Here is a 20,932-nt window from a genome sequence, read left to right as displayed (position 1 = left end):
GGAGTAACGGTTCTGGAAAGGGTCACTTAATGTGGAGTGGCCCGCGAGGCTGTTTTTCTCGGCGGCCCGCCTCCCTCTCCTCGTTTAATGGGTGGCCGTGAAGAAGTAGGTTTATGCCCCTTTCCTCGTGTGTTGTTTTTTTAAGGGGGAGAATGGGAAGGACACGGAATATCTGTCGTACCCCTGACCCGGAGCGTTGGGGCGTCAGAGAAGAACGTTTATTTTTGTAAACAGTGGGTGAAGGTAAAGGAGTGGGGCGGCGGGAGGGAGCCTCGGCCCCGGAGAAGTCTCAGCACGGAATTGCCCCCTTTTCCCCTCCCCCCCAAACCTCCCACCATAGCGGAAGCGTCTCGGAGAGGACAGAACGGACGGGATTGACAGGCCTCTGGTTCCAATCTGCTCGCTGAGATGTTCCAAATGAGAACGTTGATTTCTGGGGGCGGGACTTCGGCCCCGCGCTGGGCCAATGAAGATTGGGCGGGAGTGAAGCTGACAATGTACGCATGGAATTGGAGGGAAGACGAGTGTAAACACGGAAGTGGCCGCGGGGGTGGGGGATGTGCAGCGCCACTGCTGCAGCGGAAGGGCACGGACTTAAGTTACACAGAAAAAGCAGCTTTACTTAATAGCATACAGCGCAGGGAGGGCGTAGAATCGATGTAGCAGTGCTTGAATCCTATTTGCTTGGTGTAATAATAAACGTACACATTCCTTTCCCCGGGCCGTATTGCTTATCGCCATCGATGGGAATCAGAAGATGGGAAATATTCACCAGAGAGTAATGCTGTAAAAGGTCTTACCCTGTTTTCCCTCCATTGTTTTTAGGTAGGGAACGTGAAATCAGTAGTTTGGTTGGTGAAACTGATTGCGTTCGATTGGAGGGGATCATGAATACGTGTGTAGGTCTAAATTTAACAACTCTTTTAAGTTCAAATGAAATCTGGACTACTATAGTCGTATGTATTGTATAACACGTGAGTGACCAACCTTTATCATATAAGTGTAATGCTAAACGTTTCAAAGGTCCTAAAGAAAAACCACAATTTTACTGAGTAGTGATGAAAACAGTTTGGACAGTTATTTTCTGATCAGAGCAAGAACTTAAGTATTAGTGCGTAAGAGAGAGAGAGTACACGGAGACGTTGGTTCCTTTGTGTATGTTCAGTCCGTTAATAACATAATATGAAATAAAGGAAGGCGTTTTTGGGCTTTACATTGTTTGGGTCAGTGTAAACATGTGCATTGCAAGGAATGTTTCCAGTGGTCGTGAACATACGGAGGGAACTTTAGAATAACCCCTGCAGTTAGAATTTTGAAAAATACTGCAAAGGTAGAAGGCTTAATTTTGGCGGTGGAAGGTATTTTTTCATAAGCTTTTGGAACTATCAGCGAAACTATGTAACCTGCAGACATTTTGCTTGGAGTAGATAACAGTATAGACAGCCTACAGTTTTAAAGTACAAAAATTTCATCTCCCTTTGTGAAGGGTTTTGTTTTTTGTTTTCTATAAGTTAGATGCTAATTTGCAATCCTGCATTTCTTTAGTATATACAAATCTTATAATCAGAGTTTACTTTATGGCTGTGATGTCCTTTAAAGAATATGTTTTACTCATAATGTTTTCAAATTATTTCCTCAGTCATGTTCATGTAACGTGAAGCTCCTTTACAAGCCCTATTTTAGAGGGAAACTTGAGACAGTTTTGCTGATTTACCCAAGATTTATTCAGTGAGGTAAAAGTTGGGGGGAAACGTGGCCCAGATGAATCTAAATTTTCATGGATGGCAATTTGCTGTGATGTTGGGAGAGTAGTTTGTAATGTTTGTGTTTGTGTAACGGACAGAATGATACCTTTTTACTCCCTTGAAGGAAATCATCAAGTGTTAGACATAATTTCTTCCTCAGAGATTTTACGGCCTGATTGAGGAGACAGGTGAAAATCTATGTAATACATAAATATGTAAATGTTAATGTAACTACAACGATTGCTATAATGGGCTGATGATTGGTGTAGAATGACTGGTACTTAGGAAAACTTATAGAGGAGGTAAGCTTAAGTCGACTATTGTTAGCATAACTGTTTCTAAGCAAGCATAAAGCACAGTTACCACTCCTATTGTTACATGTTAAGGTACTGGAGGATATGTTTTTGCTTTTGTTTTCCTCCTTTAAAATTGATAACAATGGACTAGCTATCAGCTTTAGTTTTAGTTATCACCATTTATGCTCTCAGTTTGAGTAAAGAACGAGATAAATAAGCATATTTATTAAAAATCACTTTTGTTTTAGCATACAAAACATTTTTGTGGTAAAAACTTTCATTGGCAACATGGTGCCTGAGGAAGAGCCTTCCCTCTGAGGTCAGCAGTTGAGGATCTACAGGTGGCTGTCACCAGACCAGCTCTGTCCTGGTGGCTCAACCTCTTCAAGACTTCTTCAGGGTTGGCTGGGTGACCTCTAAACTTTCAAAGATCTAAAATTATGAGTGGCTCAGAAATTCTTCATGGAAAGTGAAGACTTCTCTTTTTCTTGTATTTCTTGACACAGTGTGAGTGAATATGTCTGTAAGATTGTTGTTACGTAAAATGGGAGGTTAATTTTTCTCAGCCAGCCTTTGTGCCATATTGAAACTTGAGGCCATGTCTAGATGTTGAATATGACTATGATATAGTTTATTTAATAATTTAGGATCATTTTGTGTTTGTGTGTGTGTGTGTGTGTAGCTTATAGGAAAAACTAATGTTACTTAATATTTATAAAAAATATTGTGTACATATGGTCTAGATTTTCTGAAAGATTTTCCTTTTAAAATATTCTGCCTTCTTAATCTCGAGTATACTTTCCTTGACTTTTTTCTATCTCCTTTTTAGAATGGAGAAATAGGGTCACTGGAAGTTTTGTTCTATTTTATTGTAGTTATTAAATGGAAGGGGGATATTTCTCTGAAACTTTAGTCAAAGTATTTTTACTGACAAAACAAATATCTGGTTTGTCAAAGTTCATGAAATTTGAACTTGAAAGTCTTCTAATTTAATACATATTTGAGTATCTAGTGTCAATCTTGACAAGATCATTAATTTGAAAAAAGTTTAGCAGGCTATGAAGAGATGTGTTGAAGTATAACTGGAAGGATGGCATTAATTTTTTTAAAAATTCGCTTGAAAATGTGTTTTAAGAAATTACTCTTCAGAATTCACTGCAGCATAAGTTAAGTACTAAAATTCATATAAAAACTGAGTTAAAGACTAATATCAGTACGTGGTCAATCAGGATAATTGAACATAGAACAGTTTCCTTTGGAAACAAATGTGGTTGGTGGAGAAGGGCAGGCAGGAGAGTGTTTTGTGATAATTATTTAAACTCCTTATGTTATTTATATCTTAAATGTTCAAAAAGATGCAAAGAAATATTTATGAAAAGCTTTAAAAAAATCCTTCATATGTAAGTGGACAAAGTACTGTTGTGCTTATGGAAATAGAATTACAATTTTTCATCTACACACTGATGTTTGTATTTAGAAGCTAAAACTTACAGAAACGAGGATAGAATTTGAGTGTTTATTAATTACATCTGATAAAAAATTACAGCAGTAGTTCTTAAAAACTAAAATTCTAATTGGGATTCAGGGAGTCTGTGAAGTCAAAATTGTTTTCATAATAATATTAAGACATTATTTACCTTTTGACTTTCACAAGTGTTCAGAGTTTGCTGGAGGCTACATGACTTAGCATTGCCACACATCGAATGAAGAAGCAAATATGACAGTCCAACTTTTTCTACCATGTATTAAAAAGATTTACTACAACCTTGCAAAACAAAGCTACTCGTTAAATTTGCTTTAGAAAGGTGATTTTTCATAAAAATACGTTTCCAAGTATTGGGTTTATTATTTTAAATGAATAAATATTTCAAAGTTTTCTTAGATTTAATTTCAAATAGGATAAATATCAGTACATAGGACTATTTATACAAGCAAAATCTCAGCGGTCCTCAATAATTTGGATGTAAAAGGGTCCTTTTACCAAAAAAGTTTGAGAATAGCTGAAATAGTTTTATTTAGTCTACACTTTTCAATACTGTGGCCACTTAGCCACATAAGGCCATTGAGTACATGAAATGTGGCTGAGAAACTAATGTTTTAATTTTTTAAAATTTTAATTAATTTGAATGTGAAAACTGAAATAGTAAGAAACTCCTTTATATCGATCACATGTTAAAATGACAGTATCTTAGATGTACTGGGTTCAATAAAAGGTTAATTTCACCTTCTTAACTTTTTTTAATGTGGCTACTGGAAATTTAAAAATTATATGTAGCTCATGTCATATTTTTAATGGACAGCGCTCTACTTAAGAAAATTTGATTATCTTTTTTAAATTTTGTAACACAACTATATTGATTAGAAAGTTAAGAGGGAACAGGTAAAGATGGAGCGTCCCAGACCATTATCTTTTCTCCCTTTTCATGGCATTCATTTGAATTCTTCACTCACCTGTTATGTTTATAGCCGTGGAGCATTAGAGGATAAGCTGTGGTAAGTCAAGTGTGGTAGTTGAATGATGACCTTATAATATTCGTTTGTGGTCTTGTTTGTGGGGGAATACCACTATCACCTGATGAAGTGTTTTCTAATTTTTTTCCATTGCTCTCAAACTAAATTGCTGTTAATTTTTATTTTTGACTTTGAGAACATTGTTATGAACTAGATCCATTGCCAGCATTCTCCTCTGCAAAGCTGAGAGGTATGTCTCTTGTCAGACTTAATTACCAAGTTTGGTATTTAGGAACAGCTGTTGAGTGAGTCTGGAATAGTCTACCATACAAACACCAGTTGATTAGAAAGCTAGAAATGGAACAAGAAGACTCTTTACTAATAGTAAAGAAAGGGCATAAGCAAATTTAATTTTTGGCATTATGATTAAAATAGTTTTGAAATTTATTTGATACATTTATTTCTTCAAGGAGTATTGACCAGCAGCATTTCTAATCGTAACTAGAAAGTATTTGTCCGATTTATTTTAGCTTCGTTATTTCTATTTTTAAAGAGTTGCTTACTATTTCCTCTCATATTTTTCATACACAGGTCTAGAAAGACACCACTAAATCAAGTTTTAAGTAAGAGAAAAGGAATTTTCAGGCCTTGGCTAATAGTTTGCTTACTTTGATTGCACAACAATGTTAAATTCATGTTTATCCTTAGGAATTGTGCAAAGTTTTTAGTTTAAATTGTATTTGAATTATTGATCAGAACAAGATAGTACTACAGCGTTTTTTAAAAATTGCAGAAACATAAAGAGGAGAAATATTTAAATTTCTGTTATCAGAAACTACTGTTGACTTATGTCAACAAAAGTAAAATGAGGTTGTGCTCACTTTTACCAAATGCCAGAAATATTCTTGGAAACTATCATGGGGACATTATTGTAAATTGATCTAAGTGTAAGTTCTTAGGTGTTCATTTTTTCGCCTTTAATGTGCTTAGGGTTATTTTAGTCAGTAAATAAAAATTACACAAAGTAAAATTAGTAATCATCAAAAAAAGAAAGAAATCAGTGCTCTCCTAATCAGCTGTTAGCTTACAGAGTTACTTTAAGTTATTTTGCACCTTTATTTAGTTTTGAAATATTTTTTTTCTGCTTATGTTTTGACACACTATTAACTATTTTTTTTGAGTCTTTTTCTTTTTTATTAAATTTATTGGGGTGACAATTGTCAGTAAATTTACATAGATTTCAGGTGTACAATTCTGTATTACATCATCTATAAATCCCATTGTGTGTTCACCACCCAGAGTCAGTTCTCCTTCCATCACCGTATATTTGATCCCCCTATACACTATTAACTATTAGTATAAGTTTCATGAAGCCAAAGATATTCACACTTGTATCTCAGGTTTATGTAATAGCATAGGGTCTGGCACATGATAAATGCTTAACAACCATTGGTTTGTACATAGAATATTAAAGGATGAATAAGTAAATTTTCTTAAGTTTGTATGTATTTGTTTTACTCTTTAAATATAAAATATTTCTGGGAAATAATAATCTGTTGAGGTTAGCAATAAGAGCAAGAAGATAATTTCCACAGACATAACTAACGTGAAATCGTGGTTTTAAAAATGTAGCTCAAACCACATAAGAACTCAGGGCAGCGTAATATATAACTCTTAGGCAAATTTCATTTTGTTTATAACTTAAACATCTGATAAAATTCTATTTCTGTATTATTATCAAATACTTGTAGCTCTGATTTTAATATGGTAGAGTTTTTAGGGTATGTCTTAATACAATTACATAAGGAATGAGTTTACCCAGGATGGTTTATTAATAGCACTTAAGACAACAGCTAAATTGCAACACAAGCAGACTTGAAAGAGAATGAAGTTCCTAGAATAAATTTTCAAAACCTGAAAATTTGCTTTCCAGGGTTCTTTAGTTTATATGAGTATTGTAGGGAGGTACTTTGAAAAAAATACTTGAGTATGGTAATATATTTTATACTTACTCTAACATTAAGTTTCTTAAAGTGGAGCTGGAAGGACTGATTGAATCCTTTGCTTCAGTGAAGCTGCAGATAAGAGTAAGCAGGGTCACCTAAAGATAGATTTACTTGGAGGTTTGGCTGCCTCTCTGGAACCGTTTAGCTTTGAGCAGATTTCCATAAATGGAAAGAGCAACTGGAGAGACCCAGTACCTTGGTGGAGAGTGTGGATGATGTGCAACAGGTGGTAAAACAGTCACTGGATTTTTTTATAAATGCTCTCCGATGACTGGTGGTTAAGCCTTGGCTTTAGCGTTTGGTGCATTTTGAGACTAAGTGAATTTTTTTTTTTTCAATCAAGTTTCTTGGAAACAGTTTTAAAAGATTCGTAGCTTTAGTGTGTAGAACTTGTGAGTTTGTAATCGGTTTTATGTAATTTGTATAATATTTCCTTTTAGTTTCTTTAGAGGACATCTTGAGGAAAATCTGTCAAATTAGAAAACTTAGCATACTCATGTTTGAGAACCTCTTACCAAGTAAAATATTCAATATTTTAAGTCAGAATGTGAAATTAATACGTAAGTTTGTGCTTGAATTGCTAATTTGTCTGTAAGGTCAGTGGGTTGTTCTTAACTCCAAGTATATAAAAGAGATACTTGCATGCGTACTACATGAACAGTCTATGGTAGGAACTGTAACATACAAAGGTGGGTTAAGATAGGCCCCCCGATCTCAGAGCTAGAATCTTACAGGAGTGATAATAAATTATCGCCATTTATTGAATTCTTGTTTATGTGTATGTTTTTTATGGGAATTACCTCTCACTTAATTCTCACAACTGTGTGAGGAAACTGAGCCTTACAAGAAATCCAGTTGTTGGCCTAAGGTAACGGAAATTACTTTTAAGTGGCAGAGACTAGAACCCAAGCGTTGGATGTGGAATCTCAAACCACTGCTGTACACCTTACTGTTTCACAATAATTCAGTCAGCAAAGCATAAAGTAAATGCTAGGAGAGAGTTACAGAAGGTGATAAAATTAGAAAAACTTTATTAAACAAACAAACAAACATAGAAACATAAAAAAAAAATACTTTCTGGGTGAAACCCAGAAAAGTCCAGTGAGGTCCTGAAGAAGAGAGCAAGGTTATTGTGAAGAAAATTCCAGGTGCTTTGGTGCTAAAGCTAATGTACTCACCCAGGAAGATCTATAGGAATTGAACTAATTGATTAGATTAACGTAGACGTAGGTGTTTCTGACCAGTTCTGATAGGTATCACCCCCGATTTTAGTAGCAGTATATCAACATACGTAATGGATTGTTAATCTGCAGTCATCCTTCCCCTCCCACTCCCCCCCCCCCCCATGTTGGTTTTGGCTTGAAATTGATACAGGGTTAAAATTTCAAGGATTTTTCTTTGTTTTCCTTTGGATAACATTCAGAGATTTCTCAGTAATTTCTAATCAGTCTCAATATTCAACATTTTGCAAAGTATGGATACTAGATTGGATATTTAAATTATTTCTGTAAATAGTTTATGCAGACTAATATGTATCAATGACTTAGTCACATGAGAGTTAATTTATATTCATTTCTGCTGTATTAATGTGTTTTCATTTAGTAATGTGTTCAGTGCATTTTTAATTGAGTAGAACTTATTTTCCCCCCAGTGGAAGCGTCAGTTCACAGCAGTAATGCACACTGTACAGACAAAACCATCGAAGCTGCCGAAGCCCTGCTTCATATGGAATCTCCTACCTGCTTGAGGGATTCAAGAAGTCCTGGTACGTGAACTGTTCTTTTTTATATTAAACACGTCACATCACTTCATGATTCTAGAACAAATTTTTTTTTTAATACAAGGGAATTGTTGGTGTTATCAAGATCTATTACACATGAGTACCCGTGATAGCAATAATTGATTTGTCAAAGTTTCCCAAATCTTAAATACTTAATTTTCATAATCAATGATATAGAAAATGACCGACAGACAAGACATGATAGCATAAAAGCAACTTAATAAATAAAGTTGGTGCAAAAGTAATTGTGGATTAAAAGGTTAAAAATAATTGTAAAAACTGCAATTACTTTTGCACCAACTTAGTTTATTAAGTTGCTGTTTATACTATCATGTCTTGTTTCCTTAACTCTGGGAAGTTGGTAAACCTTTGTACAGTAGTTGTTACACGAATGGCAGATGGGGGCAGTTGCCTCCTGTGACCACTTTCAGTCCTTTATTCAGTGATTAATGGACAGTGACTCCAGGGGACCGTCCATGGTGGAGAGGAGATAGCTCCCACCATTTCCGCACACTCCCATCAGGCTGTGAGTTTTCCTTTTCTTTTGGACCCTTTTTCACTTTAAGAACTGCCTTTGAGAGTCATTTTATCCTAATTTTAATTTGTCGTAATTTTAACATTCAGATGTTAACTTTATTTGATGCAGTAAGTTTGGCCCTAATTTTTACAGGGTTTTACAATAAATACTCAGAGCTACCAGGCTTTTCAAGTACAATAGAAATAGTATTCACGGATATGAGAAGAAAATTAGGACATAGTGGTCAATGTGTTAATTCATGAGTGTATAAGAGAAGAAAATTAGGACATAGTGGTCAATGTGTTAATTCATGAGTGTATATGAATGTTAACTGTCTCTTAATTGAAATAAAGATCTCATATTCTGATTATTCATGCACGTTGGAAGGAAGCTGGGACAACATTATTGTATATAATAGAATACCAAATAGCAATCTATACGTACTGTTCTGTGACCCCAAATTCAGGATTTTAAATATTGAAAGATGATACTCATTGGGCTATAATGAGTAGATTTTCCTTTTCTTCATATTTTAAAATGAGCTGTAAGTGCTTAGTTTTTACTGAAAATACACTTATTAAATGTTTTAAATTTTATACTTTATGTATGTATTACCCAGTTACAGAATAATGATGGGCATGTGGAAGGAAATTCATTATTAAAGAATTTACAACAATTACACTATTTTATTTTCAAATGTTTTCCTAATTGTCAAAATAATTCATACTTTTATAACGAGCTTGAAAATATATAAAAGTGAAGAATGGAGGGTGGCTACTCATGATCACCCTCTTACCCAGAAGATTAACATTTCCTTCAAGTAGATTTTCTTTGCATTTTATTTCCTTACATACAAGGTGTGATCAAAAAATACAGTGAATGTTTAAATTAAAAAAAATTTATTATAGTAAGACACATTGCATTAATCCCCCTCAAAATACTCTCCCTCGCTTCGAATACCCTTATCCCATAGTTTTTGCCACTTTCTGAAGCGGTTCTGGAAGCCCTCTTTCGTGAGTGTCTTTAGTTGCGCTGTCATGGCTGCCTCCATGTCCTGAATCGTTTTGACTTTGGGGAAGAGCCAGAAGTCACATGGTGCCAGATCCAGTGAATAAGGTGGATTAAGGACACACCGTAAGGTTTTTGACAGAAATTGCCGTGTACCAGAAGCGATGTGTGACAGGGATCATTGTCATGATGGAAGATGATTCACGGCACACTTTAAAACACACCGTCACTCAAACGTCTGTACCTCACTCCCGACTGTACTGAACAAGTTGAAACTTGTCACAAACACTGTTACTAAGGTTCAGCATGCTGCTTCCCGTATTGAAGATCCTTGTCTTTCTGGTGGATGACACTCGGCAGCAGCATTCATCGTATTTTCGATCACACCTCATACTTTGGATCAGGTTGCATATTCAGCAAATTAAGTTCTTATCCTAATTTGATGAATTCTTAATAAACTCACCTCTATTAAATACTGAATTGTCCACATTAAGAAGTGTTAATAAGGGTGGGAAATTATAATTTTTCAACTTTTTTTTATAGTGGAAGTGTTTGTCCCTCCTTGTGTATCAACTCCAGAATTTATCCATGCTGCTATGAGGCCAGATGTCATTACAGAAACTGTAGTGGAGGTGTCAACTGAAGAGTCTGAACCAATGGATACCTCTCCTATTCCTACTTCACCGGATAGCCATGAACCAATGAAAAAGAAAAAAGGTAGAGTATATTTATAAATTTCTGGAAAAGAGGGTGAAATTTTTTCGGGTATTGTTTTTACCATCATAGGACGTAGGAAATAATACGCTGTAAATTTATGATTGATGTTATCTTAACTAGATATTCTCAGAGAATCAATGTTATCTTAACTAGGTATTCTCAAAGAATCAACAAATTGCGATTTTAATTTTATGTTGTAACATCTTGATACTGTTTAAAGGAGTTCGTATTTAAGCCCTAAAAGTAGTTGCCTGAAAATGAGATTATAACAAGTGTTGGACGCACAACAGGGAAATCAAGAGATTCACTGCACATTTATCTACTTTTTGATCCTTTTATGTACTTAGTTACTTTAAAAAAAAAAAGATTCTTTTATTCTTGTTTTCTCTATTGTTTGTAAACTTCCTGTTCTATTGTGGGTATTAAAATAAAAGCCCAGTCAGTGTTCTTTTGCATACCTTCTTTTAAATACCAAAATTGCCAACAGGTACTTCTAAGTGAAATAAACTCACCAGTGGGTAAGGAGTATTTCCACTTCCTGTTTGACTCCTGCTGAGGCTTCTGCTCACCTGCTCCCAGTGGGTGGGGCACAGGGCTTCAGCATATCTCCAACATCTTGAGAAAATGGGAGCAGCAAGTGGATCCTTTTCCTGTTTGAATCAAAAGTAAAATTTGAAAGAAATGAAATCCTATGTAAATGGATATTCATCTAATTCCTCTTTTATCACGTTTTAGAACAGAAAAAGAATCAAAGGCAAAAATAAGGGAAAAGACGTGTTAAAAATAATCGTGTTTTCTGTTACACATTAGACGTATTAAGTTGCTTTGATGTTCATGCGTCTGCTCATTTTTGTGAGGGATACAATTGAAGAATAAGAGGTCTTCCTTCAGATAATACATATATAGATTGAGAGAGAGAGATGAACATTGAGAGAGATTGAGAGAGATTTTAGAACAAAGAATCACTTCCTGCTGTAAATGTTTAAAAAAAAAGATACATACTAAAAGTCCTATTTACCCATTGTCCACTGCTGGTTGTATCCAGTGGGAGCTCTCACAAAATACTTAAGAAATATTTAGATTTAAAAGAAGATGGAAGAGACCGTGAAAAGCTTGGATCGTTTAGGGAACCAAGTCCTCAAGATAAACAGGTATATGTGGTATTAGCTTGTGTGGTTTGATATAAATCAGGAAATAATTAGCCAACTTAATACTAATTATATATATTTGAAAATAGGTGGTGTTAATGAATGACCATTTAGAAACATAACACCATTATTTATTTATTTATGGTTAAGTCCATTTGGGACATACAGTTAGGTGAGTTACGTTTTAATAGCAGGGCCTTCTTCCTTTTTTATTTCCCAAGCTTAATAATTACTAACGTGTGTTGTGAATCTCTAAGAAGAAAAAGCATACAGTGTTCTCTATCCACGGTTTCAGGCTTTCCGTGGCGGTCTCGGAATGTATCCCTGATGGATAAGGGTAACTGCTGCATAATATACTTGAATGTTCCCAACCTCTTCGTTGAGTCTTCCCTTCCCTTTTTCTGCCTGTATTCATCCATCAGTGCTGACGATTGAATGCAGTGCATTTCAGACTTACGTCTTCTTCAATTTAAAGAAGTATAGGTCTTGCTTTTCTACTCATTGTGGATGCGAGTCTGAGAGAACCTCTGGCAGAAACAAAAGGAAGGGCACAAACCTTAATTAGACACAAGAAATAATTACTTGGAAGATTTTCTTACCCTTATAATGTACCTGCATGTTTGAGGTGAGGAATTTTAAACACTTAGGCTTAAATTCTGATGAATTGATTGGCTCAGAGCAGTAGAACATTTAATATGTTTTACTTTTCCTTATTTGAGCTCAATTGTCAGATCCTCTGCCATAGGTAGGTAAAGTTTCATCTAACAGTCCTGTAGACCAGAAAAAAAGTTTGTGCTAGAAATTGTTTCTGTTGTCATGTTAATTGGAAAAGGTTAGCAAATTGAGGCTTCCACCATGTAAATAATAGGTTAGTAGTACCTTTAGATTTGCCATATCTAAAATGCTATAATCTAAAATTGCAGTAGTACTTCTCATGCTCTTCTTAAAAGAAACTTTTTCTATACACTGAGTATATTAATCCACAAATTAGTGTCCAGTTTTATGAATAATTGTTATCAAAGAGTCTGCTAATCATGCTTCTATTATTTTTCCTGTTTTCAATGTATGGTTTCAATATCTTATTTTTTCAGTTGGCCGTAAACCAAAGACCCAGCAATCACCAATTTCCAATGGGTCTCCTGAGTTAGGTATAAAGAAGAAACCCAGAGAAGGAAAAGGTAATTTGGGGAGGGCCATTTTGGAATTGATGATTTTTTTCTTCAGTCAGGTGACATTTTTGTATTTGTAAGAAAATCATTTGTAGTACACGCACATGTGGGAGTACTGTCTTTGGTAGTAGTTTTTAATAGGGGGTGTGTTAGTATCACGGGGGAGCTTTTCCTATTATCTGTGCCCAGACCCTACTTCACTGAGATCCTATGTCATAGAGATACCAAGGGAGTGGAAGAGGGCAGGTGTTTGTTTTGTGAAAGGTCCTAAGTGCAGCCTGCGGAACACCCTTCTTAAGAGTCATTGTTCATCTACATTCAAATTTCAGTCTTGTATTATTAAAATTGAGGCAGGATGTTATAATGTGAAAATTAAGTTATAGTCACACCTGGATTAAAAATCGTCAGGGGTGGCCGGTTAGCTCGGTTGGAGCGTGGTGCTAATAACACCAAGGTTGCCGGTTTGATCCCCACATGGGCCACTGTGAGCTGTGCCCTCCTTAAAAAAGAAAAAAGAACAGAAGAAAAATTATAATTTCTTTCCCAATCAATTAAAAAAACAATTGAGTCAGTGTTTACTCTTCTGCAAAATGATGATATCTGCATAGGCTTAGTGAACTACGTTGTCTGGTAAAGAGAGCTTCACATTCTGAATCGTTTTCCTTAAAACCAGAAATAGGGTTGTTAATTTTACTTGGGGGTGGGAACTGGGGTGGAGCATTTAAAGCTTACCTGAGGAATGTAGATGAGTCTTAACTCAGTGGACCCGGAAGCATTCAGATCCCTACTATGTATAACGAATCGTCTGTGTTGTATAAAGTTTCTTCCAGAATAAGTTCTCTGCTCACTTTTACTATGTTTGCTCATTGGGCCTGATAGTCTCCTGGTCATAACATAAAAATTTCCCAGCTACGCATCTTGATGGATAGTAGTTGAAAGTGATGTATGATTTATAGTAAGAGTTTTTAGGTATTGATGCTGATGTAATAGGGCTTCAGAGATAACCGAAGTAACTGTGTGAAATTGAAGACTAGTCTTTTTAGGTCAAGAGATGCACACTGGGCTCAACTATGGGTTAATAGATTTGTTGAATTTTGGGGGAAATCCCGAATGAAAGTGCAGTGTTAGAGGAAGAACATGAGCGTTTAGATTGAGTAGCAGTGGCTTGTTCTTCTCACATAGCTTGTACCTTGGATCTGGCTTTGAGGTTAGTGAAGGGATCGTGAGTAGTAGCCTCGAGGTGACCTGGTGACTCAGTGGCGGCATATGTGTTCTAATGTCAGGATTCTTTTCGGGTCATTCATCAGTTGAAGAATCTCTGCACCTAGAGACTTACAAAGGCAATAAAAGAAGAACAGCAGCCTCGAAAGCCTGGTCTTTTCATAACACTGCTCACTACTTTCCCCCCCTTTCTAAAGGAAAAAAGAGTGGTGCTTTCCTTTTGGGGATTAAGTTCCTTAGTTCTTTACCTTTCCCAGATTCCCTCCTTTTTTCCTATGCAAATCTTAGCCATCTTCAAGACTTGTGATGTCTTTCCAGTCCGCTTTCTTTTCATTCCTGAAATCCCAGACGTTCTTTTCTATCATTCATTTGAAATGTAATTATGTATTGCCTTGTGAAGTGCCTTCATACTGTTACTTACTTCTTGTAGTGTTACTTAACTTGTCATCTTTTTTTTTTTCCCTTTCTAACTAAACTGTAAATTCCTTGAGTCAGGGACCAGGTTTTAAATGCTTCTCTGTATCCTCTACTACAAGCATAGTATGTGATGAATAAGTATTTCATTTTGCAGAAATGTTTTAATATTTTCTCATTTTCAGATTTTGCTAGTAGCATGATTAGATGTTAATACGTAGTTAAGATTTGATGACTACTTGACTAAGTAATTGCCGTGATAACTTTTTAGTGTTTCTATTTAAGGTGCTCATTTTAAGACTGAAGTACAAATGTCTTTAATAACAGTTCATATATAATGAAATCCTAATATATTACTTACCTTCACTGTACTGGGTATGATCAGTAGCAAGGGATAGCAATTTTAAAATATCTGTTTTTAGAGGCAGTAGTTTTCATTGTTAAAAATAATTATAAGAGAAAGTTTTAACAGGTCATGGGTAGGGTGCACTTTATAAGACATGTAGCTCAGAGTTCATGCCTATAAGTGAATCAAAGAAAAACATGTTTCTTACAAAAAGACCGTAAGCCTAATGCCTAAAAGCTTTTGCAGATTTCATTGAATATTGCTTGGCTTTTCAGTAAATTAATAAATACCTTTTGATGAATTTTGATCATGGAATTTAGGGTTCAAATACATTTATTCAGAGTTTAAATCCGTGTTAATGAAGAATTGTGAGTCTGTTTAGGTTCACTTAGTGCTTTGCATTATGCTTTTGCCTTCACTGAACTCAAAATCAAGGATAAGGTGATACATGATAGTACAAAATCCAGGATCTGTATTATGTCAGTATCACTACTGGAAACATACATCAAGTGTTAGTTTTAAAAACCAAACATAGTTATGATTTTTGTTATAAAAGATATTTTGTTATTTCCTAGACAACACAATTTGACACTGTGCAAATGATTGTCACTGTAGTCAAGTACTTAATGACGCACCTCGTGTGTTTGTGTTTCACCGGTAGTGAATGAATTGTTATCCAGCATAATTCAATATTTGCTTTTAATTATGTGTTTAATTACGTCAATAAATTTTTAATCAATGTCTATCATTGTTTTCAAAGGAAACACAACCTACTTGTGGGAGTTTCTTTTAGATTTACTTCAAGATAAAAATACTTGTCCCCGTTATATTAAGTGGACTCAAAGAGAAAAAGGCATTTTCAAACTCGTGGATTCAAAGGCTGTCTCTAAGCTTTGGGGAAAGCATAAGAACAAGCCAGACATGAACTATGAAACTATGGGACGAGCTTTGAGGTAAGAGCACAAAAGAATGAGTTTTCAAACAAAACTTACATATGTCCTTATATTGACTATCTGCTGTTTTAAATACAAGCTTTAAAAAAAAAATCCCTTGTTTATTATAACTTAATTTTGGGGGATATTCTAGAGGAGCTTCTTGGATTTGGAGATATAAAATGAGGATAGAGGAGTTTGGTCTAGATGTCAAAAATTTCAGCATCATTGGAAAATCCATTTTTGCAGAAAATGTGCTTTTGCACTTAGGACCATTTCTTAATAGAAAGTTGTCGATTTTTAAGATAATGAAAACCAAATGAAATACGGTTTCCAGATTGTTAATTTACTTCAGTTCCTGCAAATTTGTCATAATGGGTATATCTTGATATGAAAATTTCTCTTAAGTTTTGTCAATTTGAGAACCCCACAATACTTTAATGTACAAGCCTTCTAATTAAAGGTGTTTATAAGTGAACACATAGTTTATGCAACAGTATTCACATATTCCATAGATTTCATCTGTACCAAGCACAGCTTAGGTGATTTTTTCACACGACATCAAATTTTTTATAACCTGTTTAAATCAGAGTTGAATTTTTACCAGTGTTTGTAAAATACAGTAAAATATTCTGTAAAATTAGGTAAAATTACTTCAAGAATGAACTTTTAGCTACTCAAAGTTAGAGGACCTATGGCACCAAGTTCAAACTTCATTCCTTCTTCAAATTCTCAGCCTTTTGAACAGCCCAGGCAGGAAGAGCTCCTTCTTATCTTACAGCATTAAGTGAATGTTTCTGTTAGTGTCCATTCCACAGTGTTTTTTTGTGTGTTTTTTTCATGAAATAAGTGTAATACATGTGATTCATTTAGTACTTTTTCCCTTCCAGATATTATTACCAAAGGGGTATTCTCGCAAAGGTTGAAGGACAGAGGCTTGTATATCAGTTTAAGGATATGCCCAAAAACATAGTGGTCATAGATGATGACAAAAGTGAAACCTGTAATGAAGATTTAGCAGCAGCCGCTGATGAAAAATCATTAGAACGCGTGTCGCTGTCTGCAGAAAGTCTCCTGAAAGCAGCAACCTCTGTTCGTGGTGGGAAAAACTCATCTCCTCTAAACTGCTCCAGAGCAGAGAAGGGTGTAGCTCGAGTTGTGAATATCACTTCCCCTGGTCGTGATGCTCCATCCAGGTCTCCTCCGACGACTGCGTCTGTATCAGCAACAGCAGCTCCAAGGTAAGTGAGGGAAACTGTCAGTTGTAATGTATTTGCTTTTTAGAAAGCTCCATGGCAAACTGATGTGTTCTTTTTATTAATATTAGCATCCTAAGATGCCACCGTTGGTTAGGACTTTGAAAAGTACTTGATATTTTAGATATATTGTGTTGTTAAAGTAGGTGATGTCCCTTTTAATAGTTTTTAATGGTTTTTGTAGTTCTATAGATGGAACTTAATGTGCTTTAGTTTTTTAAAACTAAAAGATATTCGTGGTATTTCGTATTTTAAATGTCAGAGATTGTCTGTACCTCTGTAAAATTTGGGAGCACTACTTTGTACATTTTGGATTTGTGCTAATCTTTTTGCTGAAGAAACCTACTTTCTAATTTAGCATTAAATATAGTCAACTTCCTTTTCTAATTTACAGGACAGTGCGTGTGGCAATGCAAGTACCTGTTGTAATGACATCGTTGGGTCAGAAAATTTCAACTGTGGCGGTCCAGTCAGTGAACACAGGTGCACCGTTACTCACCAGTAGTCCAACGACAGCAAGCTCTCCAAAGGTAGTTATTCAGACAATCCCTACTGTGATGCCAGCCTCTGCTGAAAATGGAGACAAAATCACCATGCAGCCTGCCAAAATTATTACCATCCCAGCTGCACAGCTTGCACAGTGTCAGCTGCAGACAAAGTCAAATCTGACTGGGTCAGGAAGCATTAACATTGTTGGAACCCCACTGGCTGTGAGAGCACTTACCCCTGTTTCCATAGCCCACGGTACCCCTGTAATGAGACTATCGGTGCCTACTCAGCAGGCGTCTGGCCAGACTCCTCCCCGAGTTATCAGTGCGGTCATAAAAGGGCCAGAGGTCAAATCAGAAGCAGTGGCAAAGAAGCAGGAACATGATGTGAAAACTTTGCAGCTGGTACAAGAAGAAAAACCAGCCGATGGAAATAAGACAGTGACCCACGTAGTGGTCGTCAGTGCGCCTTCAGCCATTGCCCTTCCTGTGACTATGAAAACAGAAGGACTGGTGACGTGTGAGAAGTAAGCTAGCAGCTCTGCCGTGGACTATAGACTGTTAGTGATAGTACTAACCTGAGTATTTGCAAGGGGTGTCAAGAAAAGTCAAAAGAAGACTTTAAAACATTTTTAATGCTTCTAAGAAAACAATCAGATTTACTGGAAATAAATTACCTAGCCCATGTTTCAGTGGGAAATGAACTACATATTGAGATGCTGACAGAAAACTGCCTCTTACAGTCGAAAACAACTGAACCCGTCAATAACATAAAAGGATTGAAAGGGACCAAGCAACTCACTACAATATCAAGTTACACTAAGACTTGGAACACTAACATTCTGTAAGAGGTTCTATAGTTTTCAGTGGGGAGGGGTTGGGATGGGTGATCTCATTGTTACATATAGCAATTTTTGATGCATTTTATATGCATACCAGCAATTATTACTGTGTTCACACAGAACTCACTTAACTGGTGCTATGTGAAGACTCTGCTAACATAGGTATTTTAGAATGTGAATTGAAGAATGGATCCAAAAGCTTCAGAAAGAGGAGAGCAAAAAAAGATCTAGTGCGATTTTTTTTTTTTATATCATATAGCTTAAGCTGATTTAAAACAAAGGCCTTAGACTAATTTTTGGTTTTCTTTATTGAAATAAGCTAATGGCTTGTTTGTGTAAAGCTTTTTTTATTAAAAGAAAAAATTTTAAAAATCTTGTACCTAGCACAGTATTGTTATAGAATTTACATGTAACATTTTATATGGTAGTTTAAGTCTGTCAGTTTCTTAATTGTGGACAAATTAACAGTTGGCTCTGGCCTTTTGCTGTAACACGCCTGTGTCACTCACTTAGCCCTGGCATCTGTGCAGACATGTCAGTCTCAGTTCTACTGTCACTTGGAAGTTAAGGTTCAGCATGAATTTTTGTCAGGTAACTCTAATACCTGGAGTTTTCTTTCTTTCTTTTTCTTTTCTTTTTCTTTTTTTTTAGTTGAAGTTTAAGAGGGAAAGTACCAGTGTTCAGATTTGAACTATAATAGTTTGTATATTCAACATTTGAAGTATATTCTATTTTGTTGTACTCTTGTTTCAAAGTGTATTCAAGTAGGTTTTCTGAAATATAGAAATGAAATTTATCTTGTGTTTTGTCCTCTGGTGATATTTATGACAATATTCAAAAGCTAGTATAGAGGCATTATTTTAGTTAAGTAATGAAGTCCTATTTCTCCTTCCCAACTGCTGCATAAGAAATTCGACTTGTTTTGTTACATTATATTAATATTTGGCAAATATCTGCATGTTACCACTTCCTTTCTAATTACTACTTACCATAACGATTTTACTATTTTAATGTTGGCCACATTTAAAGAATTTCTATTTGAAATCAGACCATTTGTTTCACAGCCAGACTTTTTGAGGGTTAGAAAGAATGAGTAACATTCTCGCCCTTTTACAAATTAGGAAGTGGAGGTACCAGAGGGATTAGATGACTTTTCTAATTTCGCACCAAACTAGGTCCTGAGACTCCACATCTTAATGCTCTTTCTATTTACTACAAAGAAAAGTTGTCTATTTTTACATCTTTTAGAAATTTAAATAAACTGATACTTAATATTTTGTGGCCTTTAATTGTGCATTTCATCAGATGCTACTTAGGTCGACAGATTTTTATAACAACTTCCTTTGTTAATCTTTTCTTTTCCATAAATATACCTGATGGGACTTTTTAATAAAAAAGCTCAAGGAAAAACTCACCTGATTCTTACCCCATTTGAGAGTTAATCTCAAATTCTACTTCCTCCCAAAACATTTCCTAAATATTTCAGCTTTCAGAATTGTACTGTGTGCTTTGGCACTTAATTGTATTGTCTTTTGTGCACTGTAGTTTCATTTGTTGAGTCACGTCTTCCATAGTACTTTTTTCGGGCCGCGATTATAGATTACCTACACCCCTCCCCAAGTGCTGAGTGTATTAGACACACAGACATGTATTGATTTTGGTAACATTTGCTAAGAACATAAGTCACATTCTATGGAGAATAGCTAAAGAAACTTGAATTTTAAGTAATTCTTACCTCATGCTGTATTAATTGGTTCTAATCAGGTTCCAAGCCAAGGCTACCTAGCTTATCTCCACTACTCTACCTCAACATTTTTCTGTATCTCTTTCAGAATAAGTACGCCTATAGTCTAGATATGGAAGCGTACATGTTGACAGTGTATACTGATGGGAGTATTCTGGTGATTGACATTATCAGAGGCATGGCTTTTAACCTGAACCCTTCTAAACCATAAATTTTATTTCCTTTTTGTGTCCAGCATATTGGAGAAGAACCACCCGGCAATGGTTTGATGCCACTCCATTTTCCAGCCTCACCAGGCTTTTGAACAATGATCAGCAGACTGTCCACTTATTCCTTAGGTCATCTTCCAGCAACAATTCCAGCCGTCACCACCCCGTTTACCAAATGAGCAGTATACCTCTTTACAGAGAACATGGAGCTCATGCGCTGTAAACTCCCTTCATTTCTGAAACCCTTGCTATAAGACCATCTACTTATTTCATCATTTATCCTCACCACCAGTCTCCAGAAGGAGGCAGGTGTGGCGCCTTCTTGTACCAGCATTTCCTCCCCCTTTCACACCTACTTGGTTTCCTTGTTCCAAGAATAGCGCATCATTCTTTAGTAGCTTGCAGTATAAATTCTGGCTTGGAGTTCTCATTGAGGTCTCCAATAACCCAATAATCAAATCAAACAGGTGCTCTATACACTGATCACAAGCCATGATCTTGTGGCTCAGCCTTAAAATTCTCCTTTGATTTTCCATGACACCCCTCCTGGTTTACCTCCTGCCTGACCAACTCTTTTTAGGTGACTTTGCTTTCCCATTTAATGTTAGTACTTACCAAGATTCGGTCTATGGAGCTCCTTTCC

The 20,932-nt window shown here is 35.8% G+C and overlaps 1 protein-coding gene across 10 annotated transcripts in view; it reads left to right on the top strand.

Moving 5' to 3' along the window:
- The window catches only part of ELF2 (E74 like ETS transcription factor 2), a 92,871-nt gene extending 73,739 nt beyond the window's left edge, over positions 1 to 19,132 (top strand). For 6 of the 10 annotated variants that reach the window (XM_081077526.1, XM_081077529.1, XM_081077523.1 and 3 more), the window contains 6 exons: positions 8,150 to 8,263; positions 10,347 to 10,520; positions 12,760 to 12,846; positions 15,579 to 15,771; positions 16,641 to 16,991; positions 17,401 to 19,132. In XM_081077526.1, the coding sequence (XP_080933652.1) occupies positions 8,150 to 8,263; positions 10,347 to 10,520; positions 12,760 to 12,846; positions 15,579 to 15,771; positions 16,641 to 16,991; positions 17,401 to 18,025 (1,544 nt within the window). In that variant the 3' untranslated portion in view covers positions 18,026 to 19,132. The remainder of the gene's footprint in view (positions 1 to 8,149; positions 8,264 to 10,346; positions 10,521 to 12,759; positions 12,847 to 15,578; positions 15,772 to 16,640; positions 16,992 to 17,400) is intronic. The other 4 variants (XM_081077527.1, XM_081077531.1, XM_081077524.1 and 1 more) reach the window with 1 other exon arrangement.
- Positions 19,133 to 20,932: the final 1,800 nt, after the last annotated feature.

This window comes from Rhinolophus hipposideros, assembly GCF_964194185.1.
Source record: "Rhinolophus hipposideros genome assembly, chromosome: 16".
Taxonomy (NCBI): domain Eukaryota; kingdom Metazoa; phylum Chordata; class Mammalia; order Chiroptera; family Rhinolophidae; genus Rhinolophus; species Rhinolophus hipposideros.
The sequence above is the reverse complement of the archived record's forward strand: the minus strand, read 5'-3'. Positions and strand labels throughout refer to the sequence as shown.